Genomic DNA, 24,239 nt, shown 5'->3' with positions numbered 1-24,239 from the left:
TAGGAAAATCATCCTTCTTGAATAATACCAGGAGATGGACTGTGACAGTATTGTTCTTTCTTCAATTAAAATTGCATGGAAAACTCAAAACTTATCATTTTTCTCCAGTGTCACTTTCCTTTATAAAAATAGCTTTTCTGTGGACATGATGTCTTATGAGACAGAACTTGACATAATCTGAAGGACCAGGCAATCTTTCCTGATCTGCCATAGCAAAGGTCTGCAGGCTTATTTGTTTCAGCTGTGTCTGAACCCCAAAGACCTGGGGATCACCACCTCCCTCTCCATCATCCAGGGAGTCGATGAAGTTTTTCAAATGTCTGTCTTGTCTCTTTGCTGTAGACTCAGAGACTAGAGACAATCACCCCACCCTTCTGCCTTCACTTTGGAGAGCCAGGGATGCAGCAGCAATAAGGACATGAGGACTTCCTCCTTGCTAAGCTGCTGGTTGGCAGGGAGACAGAGAGACTGAGTGTGTTGTAGCCAAGAGGCAGTGAGAGTGATCAGAAAAGATGTCCTGGAGGTCATGAGAGTTGAGGAGATATGAATTACATAGTGGAAAGATGTCAACAGAGTGACTTCCGGAGTGCCTAGAATGGAGCAAGCAGCCCCTCCCTCCACTGATGGCAACTAACACTCCAGAAGAACAGAAAAGGCTCCAAAAGCACAGGCAAGTGTGTGGATAGTGGAAGAGGTGCATCCCGATCAGAGATGAGTCTCGGGTCTGCTTTATCCCAGCTTTGTGGCCTTGCCCAGGGTTGGCTGGGAGGAGAGCTGAAGTGTAGGAAGCAAGTGCAGTGCTGTGAGAGAGCCCCAGAAGACGGAGGACGGGGGTCTGTGCTTCTTCCCTTCTCTCACAGCTTTGTTCTGTTTTAGAACCGGGGTGAGGTGGCAGCCCTTTGGGCTGTGGCTTTGAGATAAACTCTGTCTTTCTCACCAAGGAAACAGGAAAGGAGCCCCTATGAAGTAGAATGGGAGAAATTGGGGAGAGGGGAAGGGGGAGAAGAGGATCATCAAATTCTCTTTATTAACCACAGAATTAGGTTTAGGACAGGCCCAAAGATGCAAAAGTCTTAAGAACCAAAGTAAGATTGATACTGCCACTAAAGTCTCAGCAGACCTCTGAATGTTGTGTGCATGGAATTGCAAAGACTTTGAAAACTAACTAACCTAATGCAAGCTAATAGAGCACACAGTTCTACATATTCTGAGAGCCAAAGAGCTGTGCTTATACCATCCAGGGCTTATTAAAAAAAAAAAAAAAAAAAAAAAAAAAAGAAGGCCTTGAATCATCCACATCTTAATAAACTACACATCCTCATCTTAATAAACTAAAAGATAGACAAAGGGAGAGAAAATTAAACCCAAAGCTAGCAGAGGAAACAATAAACCGGGAGGGGGAGGAGACCAAAATTCAGAACACAAAAACCATACTAAAAAAGAAAGAAAGAAAGAAAGGAAGGAAGGAAGGAAGGAAGAAAGAAAAGAAATCAAATTCTTTGAAAACATCTGAGGCAGACTCAAAGAAGGTACACTCTGCCACTATCAGGCATGAAAGGGGAGGCATCACTACAGACCCTACAAATATTAAAAGGCAACCATCATGGTGGAGAGCCCAGCTCCCACAGTTGTCTTCCGACCTCCACATATGAATATGATATTCATGCATCCCTAGTCATTTTTTTTGCAGAGAGAATTATATGTTCATAAATTCCATGGAAGATACACTCAAAGCTCATACCAAAAAAAATAAAAAGTGAAAAACTGAATAGTTCCAATTCTACTAACAAATGTAAATTGGGAGTCAAAGACATTTTAACAAAGAAAATTCTAACAACACATCTATTTGTGGGAACTTTTTGAGACATTTAAGGGGAAAGATATGCTAATTATATCAAAACTTTGTGAGATAATTTGAAGATGAGGGTACATAGCTTTGGAAGGCAGGATTATTTTAATGCCAAAACCTGACAAAAAAATGGTGTATGACACGACCTTGAAACCCCATTCCTCGGGATGTAGAGGTAGGAAGACCAGTAGTTCAAGGCTAATCTCAGCTACATAGTGAGTTTGAAGCCAGCCTGGGCCACGTGAAATACCATTCTGTTTCTGAGGTACAGAATCCACAATCAATTGTCCCTGGTTTGATGGAGCAAAACTATTCACTTGGTATCCAAAGAGAGAAAAAATAAGAGGAAGAGACCAAGGCCTCACAGTCCCCTTCAAGGATATTCCTATATCTACCTTCTAAAGGTGACACTTGGGAGGACAAGCTTTGGACTCATGGGCTATTGGATAATACTCAAGTCCAAAGTAGTGCTAAGGCCAGAAGTAGGGCATTCACAGATGGGGAGCTCCAGTAATTCAGTGTGCCTGAAGTAGGGTGAGTGATGGAGCTGTAGAAGGAAGGAGTGAGGAACCAGAAGTAGGTGATGCTGCCTTAGACTCCTGCCTCACTAGCCACCTCCTTTGGTACCCCATCTTGTTTCTAGTCATGCCAACTGACAAACACTCTGAAGAAAATGACAACACAGTGTACAAAAACATCACAGAGTGATTATTTACATTTCTAGAGGTCAGGAGCCCAAAGCATGTCTCCAAGAGTTGAAGCCAAGGTCTAGGAAGGCCATGTTATCTTGAGGGGCCCACAAGGAAGTCTTTTAACTTCCTTTCCCCAGTTTGTGGGGGCTGAACACTTTAAAATATGGCCCTTCAAGGCCATGGGGTAGCATTTTTAAGTCTGTCTGACTCCCACCAAGTCCCATGTCTCCCTCTTTCACTTACAAAGACCTGTGATCACATGAGGCCCAGTGGATAATTCATGATAACCTTCCTATCTTAATATCAGCTGGTCAACAACATTAATCCCATGTGCTATTTTAATTCCTCTGTGTCTTAGAACATAGCATGTTCAAAGTCCAGGGATTAGGACACTGGGGGAAAGCCATTATTCTGCTACCATATCCTGGAAACCAGATAAGATATTACTTGTCAGCTATGTTGCCAGGCAACCTACTTACAGTAAAAATGGGTCCTGGTTGGTAAATAACACTCAGCCCTGAAGCAGCTGGGAATGAACCTCAAACACTGAATGTAGATATCACTTTGCACTTCTTTATCCTGTGTTTGTTTGGCATCTGTATAAGACTAGCTATTATTGGCTCAGGAGATGCCACAATGTAAACTGAATGACTGGAATCCAAGATATAAAATATATCAAAGTTCCCTGTCATAGCATTTAATTTGGACAATGGCTGGAGTAGCTGAGAAATCATGCTCCTATGAGGACATTTGGGGACAGTGTGTCCACTCAGATCCAGGTTGCGTGGGGGAGGTGACACCTATCTACCTATAGTTTCCTTCAGGGGTGAGGATATTCAACTGACCCTCAGGATGACTGAGAAAGAGTAACATTGGTCATGTGATCTAAAATAACCCTTTAAATGTCCTTAAGAACAAATAAACTATGCTCCACTAGTGGAGAGGGACTCAAACTCTCCCCTCCTAGCTGAGGATCTGTTGTCAGTAGCTGGCCTCGGAGAGAGAGAGTCAGTTTTCTTTAGGCGTGTGGGCCCTGGTAGATCAGCCAGGTTCCAATGGATGGTCCCACACCCAGGAGTATATGGGCAACACAAACCAGACTTGGTGGGCTATTAAAAAAAGGGGAGAGAGATGAAGTTGGGATGAAGTGGGTATTGGGAGATGGATCTGAGAGAAATTAGGGGGAGGAGTGGAGGTGAATAGCATCAAAATGCATTGTATACATGTATGAAAAAAGTAAACACATTTTAAAACAGCAATGTAGACATTTAACAACAATGGTAAAAGATAGGCAATTGTTAAAGCTAGTTGACAGATAGAAGGTTGTTTGGTGTCCAGTTCTTTCTACTTTGCTACATTTGAAACATATTGTGGTAAAAACTAAAAAATAAATCTTCAGGTGTTGAAAACTGCTCACTCAATCTCTCTCTCTCTCACTCACTCACTCACTCTCTCATTGAGACAAGGTATTACTAAACAGCCCAGCTAGCCTCAAACTCATCATCCTCCGCCCTAGCCTCCCCAACTGCTGAGATGACAAGTGTGTGTCCCCACTTTGAGCAGCTGGCGGCTCTCCCGTTTCCTTCTACAGTAGTTAGAATTTTGGGTGCATTCACAGCTTCCTTCCTTTCCAATCCTGTGTCACAGATAGTGTGACATCCTTGTTGGCCACTGTAAGGCATTTACTCAATGTGTGACATCCTTGTGGCACTCAAATCCAATTTATCCAAGAGCTGTGTTGGAAGAACCTTAAGTGTAGACCCTCCTCTGCTTAGGATGGGCTGCATCTTAGCTGTGGCTAGAGGATATGTATTTAACATCCACATTGCTCAGTGGTGTGGCACAGAACATCATTGCCTGTGACACCTCCTGTGTGACTATACCCACTGCTGCTGTCCATGCTGGGGTGTTTTTTCAGCACTGGGGATCTTACCCAGGGTCTTGAACATGCCAGACAAGGACTCTCCCTCTGAGCTACACCCCCAGCCCAGGTTCATGTCTTACTGCTTATCACTGGCTGAATAAAAGGTTCCAATTCAAAAGTCATTTGTATGACCATGTGCTGCTTCAGACTATGGGATTCCAAGGCTCGATATGTGATGTCTCTGAAAAGCATCCATCCCACTTTAGTCCACAAGGACTCCTTATGGCTGGTCTGATACAGAACCTTACGGGGAAGGTGGCAAATTCCTCACATGGCTGTTTGCAGCTCCTTTCCCTAGAATCCAACACGAGTCTATATCTGTACAATAGATACCATACAATCCCAGAATCAGTAATGGCAGACCACTCAGGGCCCCACATGTTAGATCCCTTCATACAAAAGAGTCCTTGCCATAGTCACACACCTTGTTTGTTCTCCAGAATATAACCCTAACCCTAAGCACTTCTGAATCAGATGTCAAAGCCTTTGTAAGGCAACAGTGTTTCCATGTCTCTGTACACTGACCTCTATTGAAATGCTACACTGGCTCAGGAAGGGCAATGCTGCTATGACAAAGAGACTCTGAGGATGGGACTTGAAGCAGGTGGGAGCATCTTCTTCTCTACATGTTGGCCCATCAGTGAGGAGCCAGGCTGACAGAAAGGTCAATGTTTTTATGTTTTTGTTTTTGTTTTTGTTTTTTCAGGAAAGCCTCTCCTTCCTTCTCTTCCTTCCTTTCTTCTTTTCTTCCTTCCCTCCCTCTCTTCCTTCCTTTCTTCCCTCCCTGCCTTCCCTCCCTCCTTTCCCTCCCTCCTTTCCCTTCCTTCTTTCCCTTCCTTCCTTCCTTTCTTTCTTCTTTTCTTCCTTCCCTCCCTCTCTTCCTTCCTTTCTTCCCTCCCTCCCTTCCCTTCCTTCTTTCCCTTCCTTCCTTTCTTTCTTCTTTTCTTCCTTCTCTCCCTCTCTCCCTCCCTCTTTCCCTCCCTCCCTCCCTTCCTCCCTTCCTTCTTTCTAGTCTTCCCCAAGGTTCCCCTGGGCCTGTGGTTCTTGGGATGTCAGCACCATAACCTGGAAAGATTGTTAAACTGCTTCCTACTCCTAGGTGACATTCAGAGCCTGTGCAATATGTCAGAACTGAGTATGGGAATTTGCATTTTTAAGTGAAGAAAGATGTGTTTTGGTTCACAGTTTCAGAGCTTTCAGCCCAGTGGTCAGGAAAGCATAGCAAAACAGCTTGTTTCATGGTTGTAAGAGAACAAGCATGGCAGAAGCTATGCACATCATGGACCAGGATGCTGAACATCTGCTTTTCCACCATACCTCAAGGGATGCTGATGTTGCTGGCCCAGGGAGTGACTACTGTGCATTTGTTCTACCTGGTCAGTAGGGACACAGAAAACAATAAAATGGAGCCTCTGGTGCTGGAGAGATGGCTCAGCAGATAAGCACACTAGATGCTTGTCCGAAGGACCTGGGTTCAATTCCCACATATCATCTCACAACCATCTGCAACTCCAGTTTCAGGTGGATCTCCAGTTCCAAGGAACTCCACACCCTCTTCTGGCCTTCTCCAGGTTCTGTACACACATAGTACACAGAAACTCATGCAGGCATACACACATACACATAAAAATGATGAGAATATCTTAAAAGACGTGGTAAGACACAAGGACAGTGTGTTAAAGCCTGGCTGGGACCTGGGCATACCAACGGGGTGATGTGCAAAACTATCCAAGTGTTGGATGGAAAGTGAAGTGCAAATGCAAAGTGAACAAGGAGCGATTAGTCTAGACTTCTTTCCCAGAGGTGTTGTCTCTCAGAGAGTGACCAGAATTCATTAAAATAACTGGAAAGGTGCCCCAAAAACCAATGGTACTGTGACAGTGATGTCCTCAAGGACAATGTCACTTCACATCTGCAGCTATCTCAGTGTCTTCTGAGAAGTGTCTTCACCTCAGGCTCACTTAACAGCCATCTCCATACCAAACTGTCACAGTGTCACAGTCTATGTTCAAGAAAAAGCTATCCTTGTTCATTGGTGCCCATGCACAGGCAAACCCATAGCAGGTATAGAGCTCAGCGTGGCCTATGATTGTAGGCATCCACTGTGTGCACGTGCACCCACACCTGCTTTTCCTCTTGCTCTTTTGTTTTTGTTTGTTTTCACACATGGTACCTACCTATCATCTGTCTGTCTGTCTATCCTCTCTCTCACTCTCTCGATGGCCTGTTACATGTAACCCTTCTGCTTCAGCCTCTCAAGTACTGGTATAACAGGGAGGCATGACTAGCTCACTTTTTTCAAAGATGTATTTATGTTTATGTGTATGAGGTCTGTGTGCACATATTTATGTGCACCGTGTGCATGCTTGGTGCCTGCAGAAGCCAGAGGAGTACATCAGATCCCCTGGAACTGGACTTGCAGACTGTTGTGAGCAGCAAGCAATGTGGGTGCTGGGAACCAAACTCAAGTCCTCTGCAGCAGCAGCCAATGTTCTTTATCTCTGAATCTCACATATATTTTTATGGTAAGAAAAAGAACAAATATGTGATGTATGGAGATACCACAGAAAAACCTATTCATCTCTACAACTTATAGCTGCCAGTCACTATAATTTAAAAAAGAAAAGAAAACTCCTGCAAACTCTTTCCTCTTGGGATGATAGATTGGGAAGAGGAAAGGGCAGGGTAGCTGGGCACACAGGTTGTGCCCAAAGTAGAATGATCTAGCAAGGCTTAGGGTGGTGGCCTTGCCTTGAATTGTGACCCAGACTGTTTCATGTCATCTTGGAGCTTCTCTTCATCCTTCAGCTCGCTGTCATCCCCCAAGGCTGACATGAGAGTCCCTACTGAGCTTGAGCAGGACAACGAGGGAGTTGGTGAAGACCCTGGTGACAACATATTTCTGTTCATGTTTTCAGGAGAGCCCCATAGCAGGACCCTGAACCGGCCTCTCTTCCAACAGCCGACTGCTGCTGCCACCAGTGTCCCCTGCCTGGACCTGTCCCACCTCTCAGCAGGTAAGACTGGTCTCTACCCCATGGTGATAGAGTCCCCCATACCATCGCTGTCAGTCCTAGACTTTCTCTCCCCTAGGGATGAAGGTGTGATGATTCTCACCATTCTGGAAATCCTTTCCCTGTCTTGAGTCAGGTCATATCGACAGCCCTGGGATGAAACTGCTTCATCCCAGCTCCCATCCTAAGTTGTCACTTGCTGAGTTGGTAGCCACTGATGCAGCCTGCTAGCAGCCCCTAGATGATTGTGTCCGCATAAATGTGCCTGTGTGGATAGTTAGTTCAATTTTCCTTTTGCCTCACCTTCCTGGAGGCAAGGCACCCAGTCAGTGTCCCCTGGTGGCAGCATGGATGTCCATCTTTGTCACCACCCCTGTTGGAGTATGTTGTCCTCGCAGTGTGTTTGTCGTTACCTTCTTCATCAGGGCAGCTGTGACTACTCACGAGACTGTAATGGCCTCATAAGAGGAGGGAGAGGTGTCACCAACTGCACCTGAGCTGGAGCCACTCTCACTCAAGGCTGGGTGTGATTCTGCCCCAGCTGTCTGTGGCCTCTGAGGCGCGAGGGTAGATTGTGTGGGAGGTTAGCTGAAAAGGACCTCCATCTGCATCCGTGTTGGGATGGGACCGTTCAGGGATACAGCTGTTCTGGGGCCACCGGCGATCTAGTAAGCAACCCCTCACTCACGCTCTGTGAGCAAGCCCAGTAAGCTAATTGGTTCACCACGCTGGACTGTAGTGGGGGAAACACGGTGTCTCCAGCAAAAGCTTATACCCCACCCCACCCCTCTTTGTCTTCAGTCCGTTTCTTCTTACTCACTTGGGTCTTGTAGAGGCAGCTAGTGGGCTCAGAAAAGCAGAGGTGTCAGTCAAGAGGAGCCTAAAAGAACCCTGGGTGAGTTGGGGATGGGGACAACTCCAAAACCTCCCTCCCTCTTAGTCCGCCTTTCAAAGTTCTTCCATCCCTAGCTCCAGTTAGCTACAGCCATTCTCTTCCACACTTCCAGCCATCTCAAGTGGCTTGCCCACCACTGTGTCAGCCCCTCCCTGCCCTCTCGCTCCTGCCCAAGGGGTGCATTGATCCTGGAAGAGCAGGACAGACCAAGGCTGGAGCAGGCTAGGCGGTCCCTGGGATTCAAATTCCCAGTTACTCGTGGCTCTCCTCCTTGCTGGGAGGTTTCCAATCGAGATATGAAGCCATTCGTGCTCAATTCTGCTTTGAGCAGCTGACCTAGCTAATATATATATATATATATATATATATATATATATATATATATGCCTTTTCTTTAAAAAATGCCTGGGACAATGGCATGCCTGGGACAATATATGAGGCCACTGGCAGTGGGTCCAAGACCCAACTCTAATGCACAAGCTGACTTTAGTGGAGCCCATTCTATATGGCTTGCTCAGCCTAGACACAGGGGTGTGGGGGTGGAGAGGTGCCTTGGTCCTGCCTCAACTAGATGATGGGACAGACTCAGTAGACTTCCTGTGGGAGAACTTACCCTCTCCATGGAGCAGATGGGGGGAGGGGAAAGTGGAGAGAGTGGGAGGGGAGGAGGGAGGGGGAACTGGGATTGGAATGTAAAAAATAAATTAATTAAAAAAAATACCTGTGAGCAAATGTCATTGCACGGAGGGAGGAGACACACCAGGCTTCAGTGTCTCCAAACTCTCCTCAGAGGTAATGGGCACTAGTCTTGGCCTCTGCCTCACTCCTAACCCAGGGAGCCACTGTCCTTTCTATTTGTGTTTGCTTGACTTTCAGCCACACACTGTGATCATTAGTCTCCCTCAAGCAGTTTCTCCATGCATGGGTGACAGAGAATCTTCCTCAGGGGACAGCTAGCACTGTAATGTCTTGTCTTGGCCATGTGGTCTAAATGTGTGTCAGGGCAGGGGGAATTTCTTCTTCCTTCTGAAAGAACAAATCTGGCTGGGGGGGATCTGCAGATGGTGGGACACAGGAAGAATGGGAAGGGCCCACCTTTCCCTAGGCAGCAGCACTCCAACCCTCTCCCCATGGTTACTTACAGGCAACACAGAATGAAGGAAGGCATGTCTAATAACAGTACCGCCAGCATCTCCCAGGCCAGAAAAGCTGTGGAGCAACTGAAGATGGAAGCTGGCATGGACAGGGTGAAGGTAAACTCACCAAGCATGTTCTTTCCGGGTTCCAGAGTGGCCTGGTGAGGCTCAGTCCCCCAACAAAGCAACAGTCTCAGTGGGTGTGTGTTTGTTCCAGAACACTGCCATGATGCAGTCCACGGTGTGTGAGTTCCATGAGGAAGTGTCAAAAATAGACTGTCCTTCCCGCCAGCTGTATTTAACCATTGTCATAAACAAGGGCAGAAGACAAGGGACCGACCATGAGGTTGACCACATTGTGTCTCCCCGGTGCTGTGACAGGGGTTAGATGGCAACACAATTTTGGACATGCACAACTAAGGCTGACTCATTGAATCAAGCCTATGTGCATTGAATATTCCCTGGGGGAGTTGAAGAAGTGCCTGCCACCTCCCACCAAGGGTGTTTCTAGTCTCCTCCCACCGGAACTACTGCAAGGAGACCAAGCCCTGGTTTTCGCTGGTGCACCTAGAGATGAGCAGTGGGCTTGGCAGTTTGTGGCTCTGAAATACAGCCAGCTCAAAAGGTTAGGACACCCCTCCCAGAGGAATGATCCAGGGGACTGGAGTATGCCATGCCCATGGTCTTGCTCAAGCATCTGGTGTATGAGTTACTGCCGACAACAACCCGAGGAAAGCAAATTTAGGGAGAAATGGCTTTTTGTCCATAGGCCATGGTTTGAGGATTCAGTCCATCTCAATGGGAAGATGTGGTGTGAGGGTGGTGGCAGCTGGGTGGGGGATGAGGCACTGAGTCACATGGTATCCAGTCAGGAAGCAGAGAGGTGAGTAGCTCAGGAGCCCTGTCTGTGGGTGGGTAAAGCTGGTCTCTTCAGTTAAGCCTCCCCATGACCACACTCACCTCCTAGATGATCCCAAAACCAGGCACAATGATATTAGCCATCATTACTTTGGAGTACAAAGTTTCTAAAGCCTTCAAGGCTTCCCTTCCAGGAAGCATTTATCTAATTATTCTTTTTCAATTACTCTCCGGAATGAAATATCAGGGTAAAAACCTGAATGATCAGAGAAACAGCCGAGACATGACTTCCTCTCTTTCTCCTTCCTTGATCCAAAAAGAACTGAGAATCTTTCCAAGCCCCACCCCACTATTTCCTGTGTCTCTCTATATGCCCTTGGTCCTCCAGAACCTCTATTGGTAGTTTTGGGAATGTCAGAGCTCTATCAAAATATCCCACAACACTTTCCACTCTAGAGTGTGGCTCAGCAGCCAGACCTTCCCTTTGCAAGCAGAGTGGCCCTTTGCCCTGCAGCTCATGGCACGTGTTATCCTGGGGATAACACAGAGCTTGATGTACATGCACATGAGACAAGGAAGGAGTGTGGGGTTGTGCACAGTGTTATAAACAGACCTGTCGTTTGAGCACCAGCATCTTGTATGTGCTGACACCAGCTATGCTGTCATTGGGGTGTCGTGTCCCCCAAAATGTTAAAGGTTTGGACCTCATTGCAGCACTACTGTATGATGTTAGAAGTTTTAAGAGATAAGGCCTGCTGGGAGGTTTTACGCCACATGGGTGTTGTGGAACTCTGGTCAACACTTTTAACATTTTATTTATTGTTATTTTATTTGTGTGTGTGTGTGCGCGCGCGCGTGCGTGTGTGTGTGTGTGTGTGTGTGTGTGTGTGTGCGTGTGTGTGTAAGTAAGAGGGCAACTCTGTAGTCAAGTCTCTCCTACGTTTTATATCAATTCTGAGGCTCTAACCCAGGATCGAACTTGCATTTCAAACATCTTGGTGGGCTGCTGGTCTCTTCTCTTTGTGGTTGGTTTGCTTTAGTTTTTCAGATGTAGTATCACTTGGTAACCTACACTGTCTTTGAATTTATTCTATAGCTCAGGTTGACCTTGAACTCACTCACAGTGAGCTTCTTGTCCTCCACCCTGACCAAATGCTGGCATTATAAGCATATAACACCATGCCCAGCTTCATCTCTTCCCTCCTGGGTAGTAGCCATAAAGTGAATGGCTTTGCTCTGCCAGGTGCTGCCACCATGATGTGCTGTGCCCTCAAACTGTGAGTTGTTTGCCTCGGGTATTATAGTAGTAGAAGCTGCCAACCACAAACAGCCAATCAGATGTCAGCCCTGGGAATGCAGAAGGGAGTGAGGTTAGCACCCAGAGAACAATTGGAAGCAGGGGTTCCAGAGACTGAATGGGACTTGGGAGGCATCCTGCAGACAAGCAGTGCCCAACTTTGCAAAGACAGGAAACTTCTGCCAGGGGAGGACATGGTGAGAACATCGCTGAGCAAGACTCTGCACAGCCGGGCTGTGGCTTCAGCGTGAGCAGATGTCTCCGCCATAGTGAGCAGAGATGTGAGCTGGCCTCAGGCCAGCAACGGGATTTGGGAAAGCCACCTGCTGAGCTGCCTGGGAGAGGGTGCTGCTGGCATAAGCACAGCTCACAGAGCCACAGTGAATTACAGGTGCCTGTGGTGAACGGCCCGTGGCTGCAGATCTTAGGGAGGCAGCAGCTGGAGCTGAGCATGTCACTGGGGTGGTGGGAGAGGTGAACACACCAAGAAAGCCACCTGAACGTGGGAAGGAAGCATAGCGTACCAGGCAGAGAAAGGAATGAAGCCAGCCATGCACCAAGCCGGAGCTAATACACAATGAGCACAGGTTAGGGCCACATATGACTGCCGGACAGGGAAAGACAAAATCTGTGACAAGAGATGATCTCCAGACACAGACAGAGCCCCTGAGGCTTGTGTGTTCCCAGGGACGGCGAGGTCTCGGGATCTTCTGGGCACATGTACAGAGAGAGTCATAAATCATGCCACAGGCATTGGGAAGGCAGTGTTGTGCTACTGCTGTGAGGCCTGTGAAGGAAGTAGCTAATTCTAGCTCTGATGATGTCAGCACATGGAGTGGGCAAGGACCTAGCCTGTGCGGTTCAGAAGCAGAGCGTACAGTTCTCAGGGAGGAGACTGATAGGCCTGGGCTGTCTGATGTAGCCCAGGCTGGCCTCAAACTGGGTATGTAAGAAGGATGACCTTAATTACCCAATCTTCTTGCCTCCATCTCCCAAATGCTAGGGTGACAGGCATGCATGATCTTACATAGGTTTGTTGTGGTAAAATACATAGAACACATACTTTCCCATTAAACCATCTTTAAATAAATCGCAATTTTCAGGATCAGAGATATTTTTAGTATCATGAGCTACCACCACCTTCCATTTCCAATCACTTCATCTTCCCAACTAGGAATTTATCCCCATTCACCCCTCTTGCAGCCCTAGAAACACCATTCTGCAGTTACTGTGGCTACAGCTTTAGTACAGACCTCTTCTAAGTGGAAACATGTAATGGCTCTCATGTGTAGTTTATTCACCTAGCACAGCATCCTTGGAGTTTTCCTATGCTGTACAGTGCATCAGAACTGTAGGCAGATGTTTCTCTACTACCCACCAGTTCTCAAGTAATTTTAATGGCTGAATAATGTTCCATTATACATATCTAATTAATAGACACACACACACAGAGAGAGAGAAAAGGGCACACATATAAACACACACACACACACACAAACACACACAGTATTTGAACCAATATCAATTTTTTTTTTATAAAAAGTGGTGCCAAGACAGGCACATATTTCTGCCCACTGACTGTTTCTGAGATCTGTCCCTTACTCCTTACTATCCTCGGACCACACCATCTCTAGGTCAGCCAGACGCTGCGGTGGGCAGCCTGATGCTCAGGTCTGTGTCTCCCCTCTTGCTCTCTCGGTGGCTTGAGAAGCCCAGCAAGCTGAGTTCCAGATGAATATGATAGAGTGATTTCACTATTGGCATATAGGTCTGAGAATTATTTCTGAGACCGATTTTGTGAATCAAGCTCATCCTTTTCTCTATAAGAAGTCAAGAAGTCAAACTCTTAATGAAATCAATGTCTTACAACAATATATTAAAAGTCGTATTTATGGAACTGCCCTGCTATTGCTATGATTTTATTGTGTAGCAAAAAGCACAGACTCCATGGGTTAAGGGCTCGGACCAATAACGCTATTGCCCTTATGGACACAAGTCACAAGCTTCAGGAGCTCTGTCTATCTACATTCTGTAAGGCTTGCTTGCAAATTCAAGGGTTCCCAAGGACACTCTTCCCCTAGGCTCTACCACTCATAAATTAATTCATAGAACTCAGGAAATGTCTTACTTATATATACATCAGTTTATTATCAAAATGATAATTCAGGAACCTCCCGATGAGATGCCCAGGACAAGGAGGTGTGTCAGCTTCCAGGACTTGTACAAGAGTGATACCTCCCAGCCTGTAAATGTGTTTATCCCCTCCAGGGGTGTTATAGTGGTTTCCTTATATAGCCATGATTATTAACACATTGGCCACTCAGTCTTCAGCCCTTTCTCCATCCCTAGAGGTCAGAGGCAGGGCTGGAAGTTCTAATTCCAACCATAGCTGTCTTTCTGATGGCATGCTCTTTTCCTGAAGCTGTTCAGGGGTCCCCAGCCACCAGCCATCTCATTAGTATACCACAGAGTCTCTTACCACTCATTAGAGTCCTGGAGTTTAGGAGCTCTGTGCCAGGAACAAGGGACAAAGGCCCCATGCTCGATCTACTATAAAAGGCTGACTGCTCCTGTGTCCTAAAATTGCACTGTGTGAAAAACCAGTTCCTCAGCCTTGTACACATGACCATTGACTCACCTAGCCCATCATTATATTTAGGAATTACCAGTTCTCTCTTAGTACTCCCTTCCACCTACCTTCATCTCCAGACTCATAAATATGCATCTGGAGAGTGTGCTCCACTCCCCAGAGAACACCTGTCGCCACAGTGTTCAGAGTGGTGCTGACTCTGACCTCAGCATCCCATCTATCTGGTCCACCACAGAAGCACATGTTTATGCCAGAAAGCCAAGACCTTCCTCTGTGGAGAGACATGCTGATGAAGAAAGTACCAGGTACCCTCAGAGAATATATATTAAACAACCCATCTAACATGGGTTGCCAGCACCTCCTCCAAAGGCTAAATAAGGGAGCACTTGGCAGCCCAGATGCATAGCAGTCCATCTGCATTGCTTCGGTAGACAAGGCAAGAGGGTCAGGAGACACATAAATTACCCTCAAGTGCACAGACTGGAGTTGACACTGTTCCTTTAAAGAGTAAAACAAAAACAAAATGGACTTGTGTGAGCATTCTGCCAAAACAACAAGGGACCAGACTATAGCACAAAGAAGGCTAACAGCACTCATTTGACAAGTCTTTCTTCTAGAAAACCAAGGAAAGTAAAGTGAGCAAATCCAGAGAAGGAGCTCAAAGGACTGAGAGCATGAGTCAAGCATGGAGGCACAGACCTGGAATCCCAGCTCCTCAGAGGCTGAGACAACAAGACCGCAAGTTCAAAGCCATCCTGGGCTACATAGAAGTTTAAGAATAGTCTCAGCTATGAGACCCTGTCTCAAAAACTAAAAGGGAGGCTGGGAGATAGATAGTTCAGTGGCAGAGTATTTGCCAGTTTGAAGTTCTGAGTTCAATTCTTTCTCCTGAATACAAAACACAAAACAAAAACAAAACAAACCCACTAAGGAAAGATTGAAGAGAGATAGAAGGACAGAGAAAGCCATTAGAAGAAACAGTGACTAATGAATGCCCTGTAGAAACACAAATTACTGGCAAAGAGGTTAGGATGCAAGTCACAGAGAAAGGAAAAGCTAAAGTATCAGTTTGGTAATGATAATTCAAGGCAGACCACTTCCTGCGTTGCACAGAGATGTCCCTGGCAGAGAGAACTTGGGACAGGAAAGACTCATCAGGGCAAGGTATGAAGAGCTCCCATTAAGTAGAGGAAGAGTCTGCCCATCCCAGCACCTTGCCACATCCAGCTGAGAGTTAGAAATGACAGACGCTGAAACACAAGCATCTGGGAGGTTCCCTGATCTCTCAGAAGTAGAGAACCCTTTCCTAACACCACTCAAACAAAATAAAGCACACCGGGCATGGTGGCGCACACCTGTAACCTCGGCATTCAGGAAGTGGTGGCAGGAGGATCACGAGTTCAAGGCCAGTGCAGGCTCCATTAAGACCCTGTGACTAAACAAGAAAACAAACAAAAACCAAGAAGCAGTTAAAGCAGCTTTTAGATGATAAAAGTAAAGAAGCTCCTAGTGGGTGACGGGCGGAAGTAACAGTTTGGGACGGTCAACCCAATTTTGATTACTTTCTTCATACATGGTGTAAGGTGCTTGAGTGTTCACAGTAGCTCTGAGACCCCAGTGTCTCAGCTCACAGGTGAGAAAACTGAGCTCCAGCGGCACTGTGAGAGCTAAAAAATGAATTCCTGAATTCGTGAAACTCAAGTTCTGGCCCCTGATCACATGGAAGATAGCCTCTTGCTGGGAGCCCTCCCTGAATTGGGTGGCAACCCACAGAGAAATTGCATCTGCAAGGAGTCTCCGCCCCTCGCCACATTTGGGATGACCTAAGCACATTCTCAATTATGCAGCTACTTAAACTGACTACATACACAGTCTGCTTTTCCTTAGAAAAATCATTTCATTATATAATTGAGTTTCCATACAAGAGATCCAGACATGCTTAGTTTTGTGGATAAGGGGATTTGAAAGAGGCCTAAGATTCTGCTTCTGGCAAGAGTAGTCACCACTGCTCCGAAGAAGATCGTCCACAGCCATGTGCTCTGCTGAGCTGAGGACCCCTCCTCCACCTAGGGCGGCTACTAGTCAGAGCCTGGACTGATATCTGATAGGCAGAATGAAGGACGTATGCTTGTGCCCAAGTTGCAAGGTGTTCTGGGAAAGGGAGAACATTTTCACATCCTATTTAGAGAAACCATATGTTTTCCATCCTGGAACTTGAGAAAATAATACCTTTAATGAGAGAAAAGGTAGCATAGTACTAAGCTATAAAAATACATACTTCATTTCTTCCTTTCTCCCCTTCTTTCCTTCCTTCCTTTCTTTCCTTTTTTTTTTTTTTTTTTTTTTTGTATGTTTTTGTGGGTGGTTTAGCTATAAGTGCAAGATCCACATACCAGTAGGGTGTAGTATGGTGTGTGTGTGTGTGTGTGTGTGTGTGTGTGTGTGTGTGTGTGTGTATACATGTGTTGAGAGATCTTCTTTTGGATGGTAGACAGGTACCACCTCACTATGGTTTCGTGTGACTTTTCTCTTATGCTTGCAAGGTGAGACAGAGAAATCCCTCTGTCATTTCTTCTGATATAAGGACACCAGCCCTGCTAGATGAGAACCCATCCCTTGGAAAGCAAAGATTCAGATTTAACAAATGAAACCATAAAGGCACTTGGAAGATGGGAGTCCATGTTTGTAGCATGTGAATTTGTGAAAATCCTGTCTAGTGATGCCACTAAATTCATAGTTCATAAGTGAAGTAGGATTTCTGACTGCATCTATTTTATTTTTTATTTTTGGTTTTTTGAGACAGGGTTTCTCTGTAGTTTAGTAGACCAGGCTGGTCTCAAGCTTACAGAGATATGCCTGCCTCCACACAGCCCCCTACCACCCCCCACCCCCCGCTGAGTGAGGGGATTAAAGGTATGTGCCACTACTACCCAGCTCATGCCCATATTTTTATGTAAACAGTCTACATAAATATTTATAATATATTCAAATTCTGAGCATCAGTTGAGGTAGGATTGTGTCCATTGGTTTCCACAGTGTGGATAAGCTACCTGGTGCAGACATTTTCTGAGCAAGCCCCGGGAGATCAAGCACTTGACTTCTCCACACTTGTGTTTGAGCCCAAGTTTTTCATGATGATTCCTCTTTAACAAATGAGACTTCACCACCTTTTACCCTTGCCTTCCCAGTTCCTTCGTAAGAGCCAGTGTGCAATACCACTGGGCGCGGACCTTTAGAAAGAGCAAAATGTGATTTCTGTCCCCCTGCTTATAAATTCTAACCAGAGAAAGTCAAGACTGGTATTTGATAAGACATGGGTAAGGGTGATCAGTGATTCTAGAATGAATGTCAGATAAGAGGAGAACAACCTTTTAACTAAAGCAAAGAGCAGGGTAGGGTGTTCTGTGTCCTACCAGATAGTAGCTACATGAGTACAGCAGTCACAGCAGCTTCAGGGTGGCATCCACTGTACAGCAGGAACTGTTGCCACTTGCAGAAGTGAGAGCTAGATGTATCTAGCATGTGCCCTCCCAGCAGGACAGGACCTCACAGTGACTGCTGAGGCTAAGTCAGGGCTATGTAGTGTGTGTTGTGTCCAGTCAGGAGGACAGGGAGTGTCAGGGCTAGGTGGGTGTGTGTCGAGTTCAGGCCGGAGGACAGGAAGCGTCAGTGCCCACTGAGGCTGACAGGGATCATTGCTTTTCCCTAGGAAAAATTAATCCATCTGTGCCAAGGCGCATTCAGCCTTGACTTCGGTGACTTGCCTTGCTGCGTAAATACTCTCCTAAGATGGTTATGAGATGCTTGAATTGCGGCTATTGGTTGTTTTGTCTGTTTCCTTTTGGACAGAGCCTTGTACTTGCCATCTTACCTCAGCCTCCAGAGTACTGGAATTACAGGTGTGCATCACCCCACCTGGTTTTTTGTTACAGCTTTCTTTATAGAAAACTGGGGAATCATGAAGACATCAGCCCACCTGTTGGAAGGGTACACAGGCTGGACCTGTTTTTCCTGTGGTGACTGTGTAGATAACAGTTCTCACCAAGGTGAACTTGGTGGTGTTAACCTAACCTTACATTTATGTTTCCCATAAATGTGCAACCAGCTTTTGGTATGAAGGAAAAGCAGTTATAGGGTGACAATGGCTATCCCGCTTTTAGAGACATCTGATCTTAAGGTTTATTTACACTATCACCACCTGGTTATTACTTCCTCCAGATGCTTTGTAGGGGCAGGAGATGCTCCCTCCCTCAGGCAGGACTTCCTGTGCAGTGCCTGGAGTGTGTCCTCAGAAGCCAGTGTGTTTGGCTCAACTGTGTTCGAGTTTAGAAAGAAGAGCACAGGAGCTCACTTAGAATTCAGAGGCAAGACATACTTGTGATACCCTGAGGATCCCTGGGAGCTAAGGGCACATAGTAGCTTCTGTTGGAGTGTGCACCGGGCCTGATCTTAGAGAAGACACCATTACTGCATGCTGACTACACCCTGGCTGCACTCTTAACCCTGTCGTGGCTGTGTTTTCTGGGGGTGGAGGGAAGAACAGACAAAGCCAACCAAGATGTTCTCCATTGATTCTATATTATTCAATAGACCAGGACAGAGGAGAAGTAGGTGCCCTCTTGACTTCGGATGCACAAGATAAGTGCAGTGGGTGTCACAGTGAGAGTAGTAATTATGTCATCTGTCTTGTCATGGAATGTGACTATAGTAATTGCAACATTTTCTCCCGTCATTGAAGCTGGTAATTATGGTGCAACTAACAGCATTATGTGCTAACTTGAGCTGTTTTAATCACCTCTTTCACTCTGAAATGCAATGGGAAAATTCCACAGTTGTTCCCAGGCTACCCATTTCTCTAAGCATCTGCTGTCTTATAATCCTAACAGCTGGATGCTGAGGTGGGAGGCAGGGATGCTCAGGGCAACTCATCACAGTGATGCCAGTATCTCAGTGCTTGATAAGAAAGCATCATCAAGAAGGCAGGTTGTCAGTTTTATACCATGATAAAATTTTATCTTTGAGATTATCTGTTTTGTTTCAGAAGCAGCAGATGTTTTGGCATCTGGCACTGTTTGCCACCCATACCTTACAGGAGGGAAACCTCAATCCACAAAAATCAATCTAATTCTGATTAAGGAAAACCTCCTTCAGCCCTGGCAGCAGTTAATTAATGCCAGGATGGAACACTGTGGGCCAGTGTATTACTTTTCCCATGGCTGTGACAAATTACCTGCTGAAGCAATGTAAGGAAGGGCTCATGATTTGAAGATACAGCCCATCGTGGTGGGAAGATATGGCAAGAGCCTGAGGCAGCTGGTCACATCACATTAGCAGTCAAGAGGCAGAGAGAGATCAAGGCTGCTATTCAGCTCTTGTTCTCCTTTTTATTCAGTCTAGGACCCCAGTTCGTGGGAGGGTACCACTCAGCCTGGCTCTTCCAACCGCAGCTAAACCTACCTGGAAATATCCTCATAGACACACCCAAGGAGTGTCTCCTCCATGATAATAAATTACAGCCACCACAGCCATGATGGCATTATTCATGTGTAATGTTCCATGCCTGAAAATGGTCATTACCTGGGTTTATCTTCTCTGAACACAGTATAGTGAGCACTAGCAGATATTCAAGGTGATTTGCATATACTGACATAAATAGACTTTGGACACTATTATGTGAACCGAGAGGGTCTGGTTGGGATAGAAATTCCCTTGATTACCTTGATGTAAAATGATCTACCCTGCATTGGATGCAGCTAGGCATAACTAATCCATTCTTTACAGTGTAAAAGGTAACTTATAAGGAATTCAGAACTAGCAGAGCATAGTCAGAAAAATGAAATAAGATCTTTTGTTGGAAGTGTAGAATGATTGAAGGGGCCGTGTTTGAACTACTCTTTCCTCCTGGGATTGTTAGATTGCCGCTCCTGACCTCAGGCTTCTGTTCAAGTCCATGTTCTGCAATTGTAACAGAATTCCATGGTTGGAAAATAGAAGATGGGGGAAAAGGAAGGAGAAAGAAAGAAAAGGAAGGAAATCAGGGAGGGAGGAAAAGGAAGGGAGGAAGAAAGGAAGGAAGGTGTTTCTCACAGCTCTGGAGCTGTGTCATAACACGGTGGGAAGTCAAGCCATGAAAGACAAAGTAGGAGAAAACTCAGGTTAAACTCTTATCAGGATTTCTGTCCTGCAGTAACATGGTAGTCTGTTGCAGGGGTGTGTGTGTGTGTGTGTGTGTGTGTGTGTGTGTGTGTGTGTGTGTGTTACATAACCCATTTATGAATGCCCCTAACATTCAAAGTGAGTTTTGAAGGGACTTTCAAACTGCAATAATCATTCTGAGTGCATCTAGAAAACTGGCATCGTGTGGGCCAGCCCAGGCCCACACACCTGTGCTCTTACAGCAAGTGCCTATCCTCTGCAAATTCTGCTTGGCCATGTGGGGATGGGGGAATGGGGGGGCGGTAATGGGCTTCCATCCAGGAGTGCAGTTATAGTTGAGTAGATGCATGCAGTTACAGTCTGGAAAGAACAGCTGAAAAAGAGATGACCTAATAGCTGGGCGATAGTGGTTCGTCCCTTCATCCTAGCACCAGGGCGGCAGAGGCATCTCTATGAGTTTGAGGCCAGCCTGGTCTACAAAGTGAGTTCCAGGACAGCCAGGAATGTTACACAGAGAAACCCTGTCTTAAAAAATGTATGTATGTATGTATGTATGACCAAAGAACAACTTTTTCTCTTAAAAGGAGCATGGTGGCATCAAGTATAGCCTCTCCTTTGGGATGTGATAGAATAAAACTAATAGAACCAGATAGAACCTGCTCAGAACTGGGTGGGCCAGTCACGCAAGCACAATTGCCAGGTGTTACAGACACTGGGGTGAGAGAGGACTTGGACCTTGTAGCTCTTTCACGGGGCACACACCCCACCAAATCCCCTGATCTAACAGCCCCCCACCCACATGCCTTGCCAGTGATACATTTGAACTTGGGGTTGTTCTCAGTTAAGCTAGTATAACCCTCCCTCCCCCTAGCCCCCTGACACTCCCACTGCTCTTGTACAAAGGTAAAGTGGTCAAGGGTCAGGAAAGCTGCCCTGGTTACCCACAAGCCAGCTGCCAACTGCAAAGGCACATGGCCTGTTCTCTGCCTCCACATCTGTGACTGTTCAACACATACTGCTGCCTGCGGTGGCTTTGTTATTTCCAAGTCTTCTTGGTTGGCTCTAGTGTCTTAGTTTTTCCTGGGCATCTTCTCAATTAGCTCAGGAAGGTAAATAGATGCTCAGTAAACACTTCCTACATGGGATAAAAGGTAAGTCCTATAAAGAATTCAGAATTATCGGAGCATGGTCAAGGGAAGTAAAACAGGGTCATGGGGTGGGGGTGGGGGACAGACGAAGTACTGAAGGGGCCAGTTTGAACTCTTTACTCTTTCCTCCTGGGATTGTTAGACCTGCATCCCTGACCTCAGGCTTTTTGTCCTGGCTCTGCTCCTAAGCTTGCATGTGATCCAGCAAGGAACTCACCTTCTCTGACCCCTGGATTAGTGATATCCAGGAGTGTTTTTGATGGCCCTAAGCTTGCTTCACCTGTGGTCTGTGGTTCTACCTTTAATAGCATAGTCAGCTTTTAAATCCTTACTAACTGCACATCGAGACGGGAATTTCCCAGGGGAAGACCAAGTTTGCGCGTTTAGCCATGACAAAGGATGGGAGTTGGGGCACAGAGATGACCCTGATGGGGACACACAGATCAGGAGTTACACAGTGAGGGCAATGCGACACAGCCGTGGCACGGAAAGAGAGAATGTGTGTGCACATGCCTTCTCTGACCTTCCGGATAAATGCCAAGTGCTCCTTGCCACCAGGCTCACCTCCACCAAGACGAAAAGCTGTCTCTGCCTGTCTACAGCCACCAATGTGGGGAGACAGTACATTTACCCAGCTGCCCCTCTGGCAAACCCTGGGATCCCTTCCTCTGTCCTTCACTGCAGGGAGGGTCCTGTGAGAGCCCAGCTAGGCCGTTTCACCTGGCCATCATGACCTCATCAACCTTCCAGTTTTCACTTTCCATTAACTATTTTTCTTGATGCTGTGGACAAAATACCTAACAAAACCTCAAGAAAGGGAGAGTTCATACCCAGGAAGAAAAGGTGGTACAAACCACCTTCTCATTTCACACTCCCAGCAAATGTAGCATTTGTCAGGATTGGGCTTGACTCGTCCACACAACGTGTAGTTATTTAAGAAGAAGAAAAAAACTTCAACATGTGTCATGTGTCTGCTGGGGAAATCAGGCTACCACTGACACTGACCAGTCTGAGTTGGAAATCAGAAAAAAGAATCTAAAGGATGAAGGTGGGAAACCCCAAAGCAGGTTGGGAGAGGGGCATTTTCCTCTCACTTCTTGCGATGGCTAACCTTGCTTTGTCAATGTGACTACATCTGGACTCAACTAAGACCGGAGCCATAAGGAATTTTCCTGAGTAGATCATTTGAGGTGGGAAGACCCATACTAAGTCTGGATCATTCAAAGTGAGAATACCTACCCTAAACTGGGCATACCTTTGGGCAGCAGATCACATTAAAGGACACACCATTCCCCTCTCCGTGAACATCCAGCTCTTTTTTCTGGACTCAAACCGGGGAAGTTTACTATACAGTTTCTGTGTATTGATCAAGAAAAGTCTGGGAGGAAAACAGAAGAGAGAGCTTCTGGTCAGTAGCAGCCCTCTGTAGGGAGCAGCTGCCTGTCACTAGAAGGCATGGCTTGAGCTGGTTAGGTAACTCAGCAGGTGAAGATGTGTCCCAGGAAAGCCTGACAACCTGATTTGCAAACCTGGAGCACACGCGAAGGTGGAAAGGTAGAGCTGACTCCACAAAACATCTGTACTCAGAATTCTCCATGTGTGCCATGGCATGCACCTGCTCCCCAGTGTGTGTGCATATTAGTATATAATACTTACTATATACTAACATACATTATATACTATTATAATATTACATAAGTATAATAATAAATGCATTTTGTAAGATGAGGGCTTATAAAGCCTTGCTGAAGGGGACAGAGTATCTCTCCTGGTTTGGCCATGAGAGTAGACCTTGGCCTGGACCCACTCTGTGAACACCTTTAACCAAGCACCTGTGCTGTGTCCCCGCAGGTCTCCCAGGCAGCCTCAGACCTCCTGGCCTACTGTGAAGCCCACGTGCGGGAGGACCCCCTCATCATCCCAGTGCCTGCCTCGGAAAACCCCTTCCGGGAGAAGAAGTTCTTCTGCACTATTCTCTAACACCCGTGGTGACCAAACTGGCCCTTTCCTGCTGTAAAAGTCCCGAGTAGAGACCGTGCACGCTCCCGTGTAGAGGCATGCCTCCCATACATACCCCATCCCTGTCCAACCAGTTGTGATCTGGGCTCATCTTGGTTTACCAGGTTTACCATATTTTCTGCGATACTCTTTCTTCTTTTCCTCCTCCTCCTCCTTCTTCTCCTTCTCCTTCTTCTTCTTTTGGTTTCATTTTTGTTATTTACATCCATAGAGAAGAAAACAAATGTTTTTATAGCCAAATAACAAATGTGCCATATAAAAGTGTGGATTTAAGGGTCTACAATTTTTAAACATTAATTCCCAAGTGTAAATATGTCCTGTTGATAAATTTCAGCAGGCAATTCATTGAAATCAAAACTGTGCACAGTAATCTAGAATCAGATGTAAGCCAGCCACATGTGAAGGTGAGGTCCTCTCTCTTCTAGCATCTCTATCATAAGACAGGAGTCTTCAGGGGCATGAGCCACACCCTGTGGATGGCTATTATCTCCACCTGCTTCTCACTGAACATTCCAGGGTTGATGCTTCGAACATAGATTTGTTGTGAAGACACTGAGGCATCCTTGACTGCAGATGCTCACCAGGACAGCCCCACTGGGCCACCTCCTCAGTCCAAATGCCATTCTTCCTGCTTGCTTGCTCCTGTTTGGTGTTGCTAGTA

The 24,239-nt window shown here is 46.2% G+C and overlaps 1 protein-coding gene across 1 annotated transcript; it reads left to right on the top strand.

Annotated features, from left to right (window-relative positions):
• Positions 1-9,520: 9,520 nt before the first annotated feature.
• Gng4 (G protein subunit gamma 4) lies at positions 9,521-23,670 on the top strand. Its single transcript, XM_051194745.1, has 2 exons — positions 9,521-9,627; positions 23,411-23,670. Exons 1-2 carry the CDS (start codon positions 9,529-9,531, stop codon positions 23,537-23,539), a joined length of 228 nt encoding a protein of 75 aa, XP_051050702.1. The 5' UTR covers positions 9,521-9,528; the 3' UTR covers positions 23,540-23,670.
• Positions 23,671-24,239: the final 569 nt, after the last annotated feature.

This window comes from Phodopus roborovskii, unplaced genomic scaffold (genome assembly GCF_943737965.1).
Source record: "Phodopus roborovskii unplaced genomic scaffold, PHOROB, whole genome shotgun sequence".
In the NCBI taxonomy this organism is placed as follows: Eukaryota; Metazoa; Chordata; class Mammalia; order Rodentia; family Cricetidae; genus Phodopus; species Phodopus roborovskii.
Note: the sequence above shows the minus strand (reverse complement) of the source record. Positions and strands in the feature narration are given on the sequence as shown.

Excerpts from the sequence above, each read along its gene's own strand:
- Gng4 (XM_051194745.1), top strand. The coding sequence starts at position 9,529 with ATGAAGGAAGGCATGTCTAATAACAGTACCGCCAGCATCTCCCAGGCC. Across the intron at positions 9,628-23,410 it reads CTGGCATGGACAGGGTGAAG|GTCTCCCAGGCAGCCTCAGA; the intron begins GTAAACTCACCA and ends GTGTCCCCGCAG.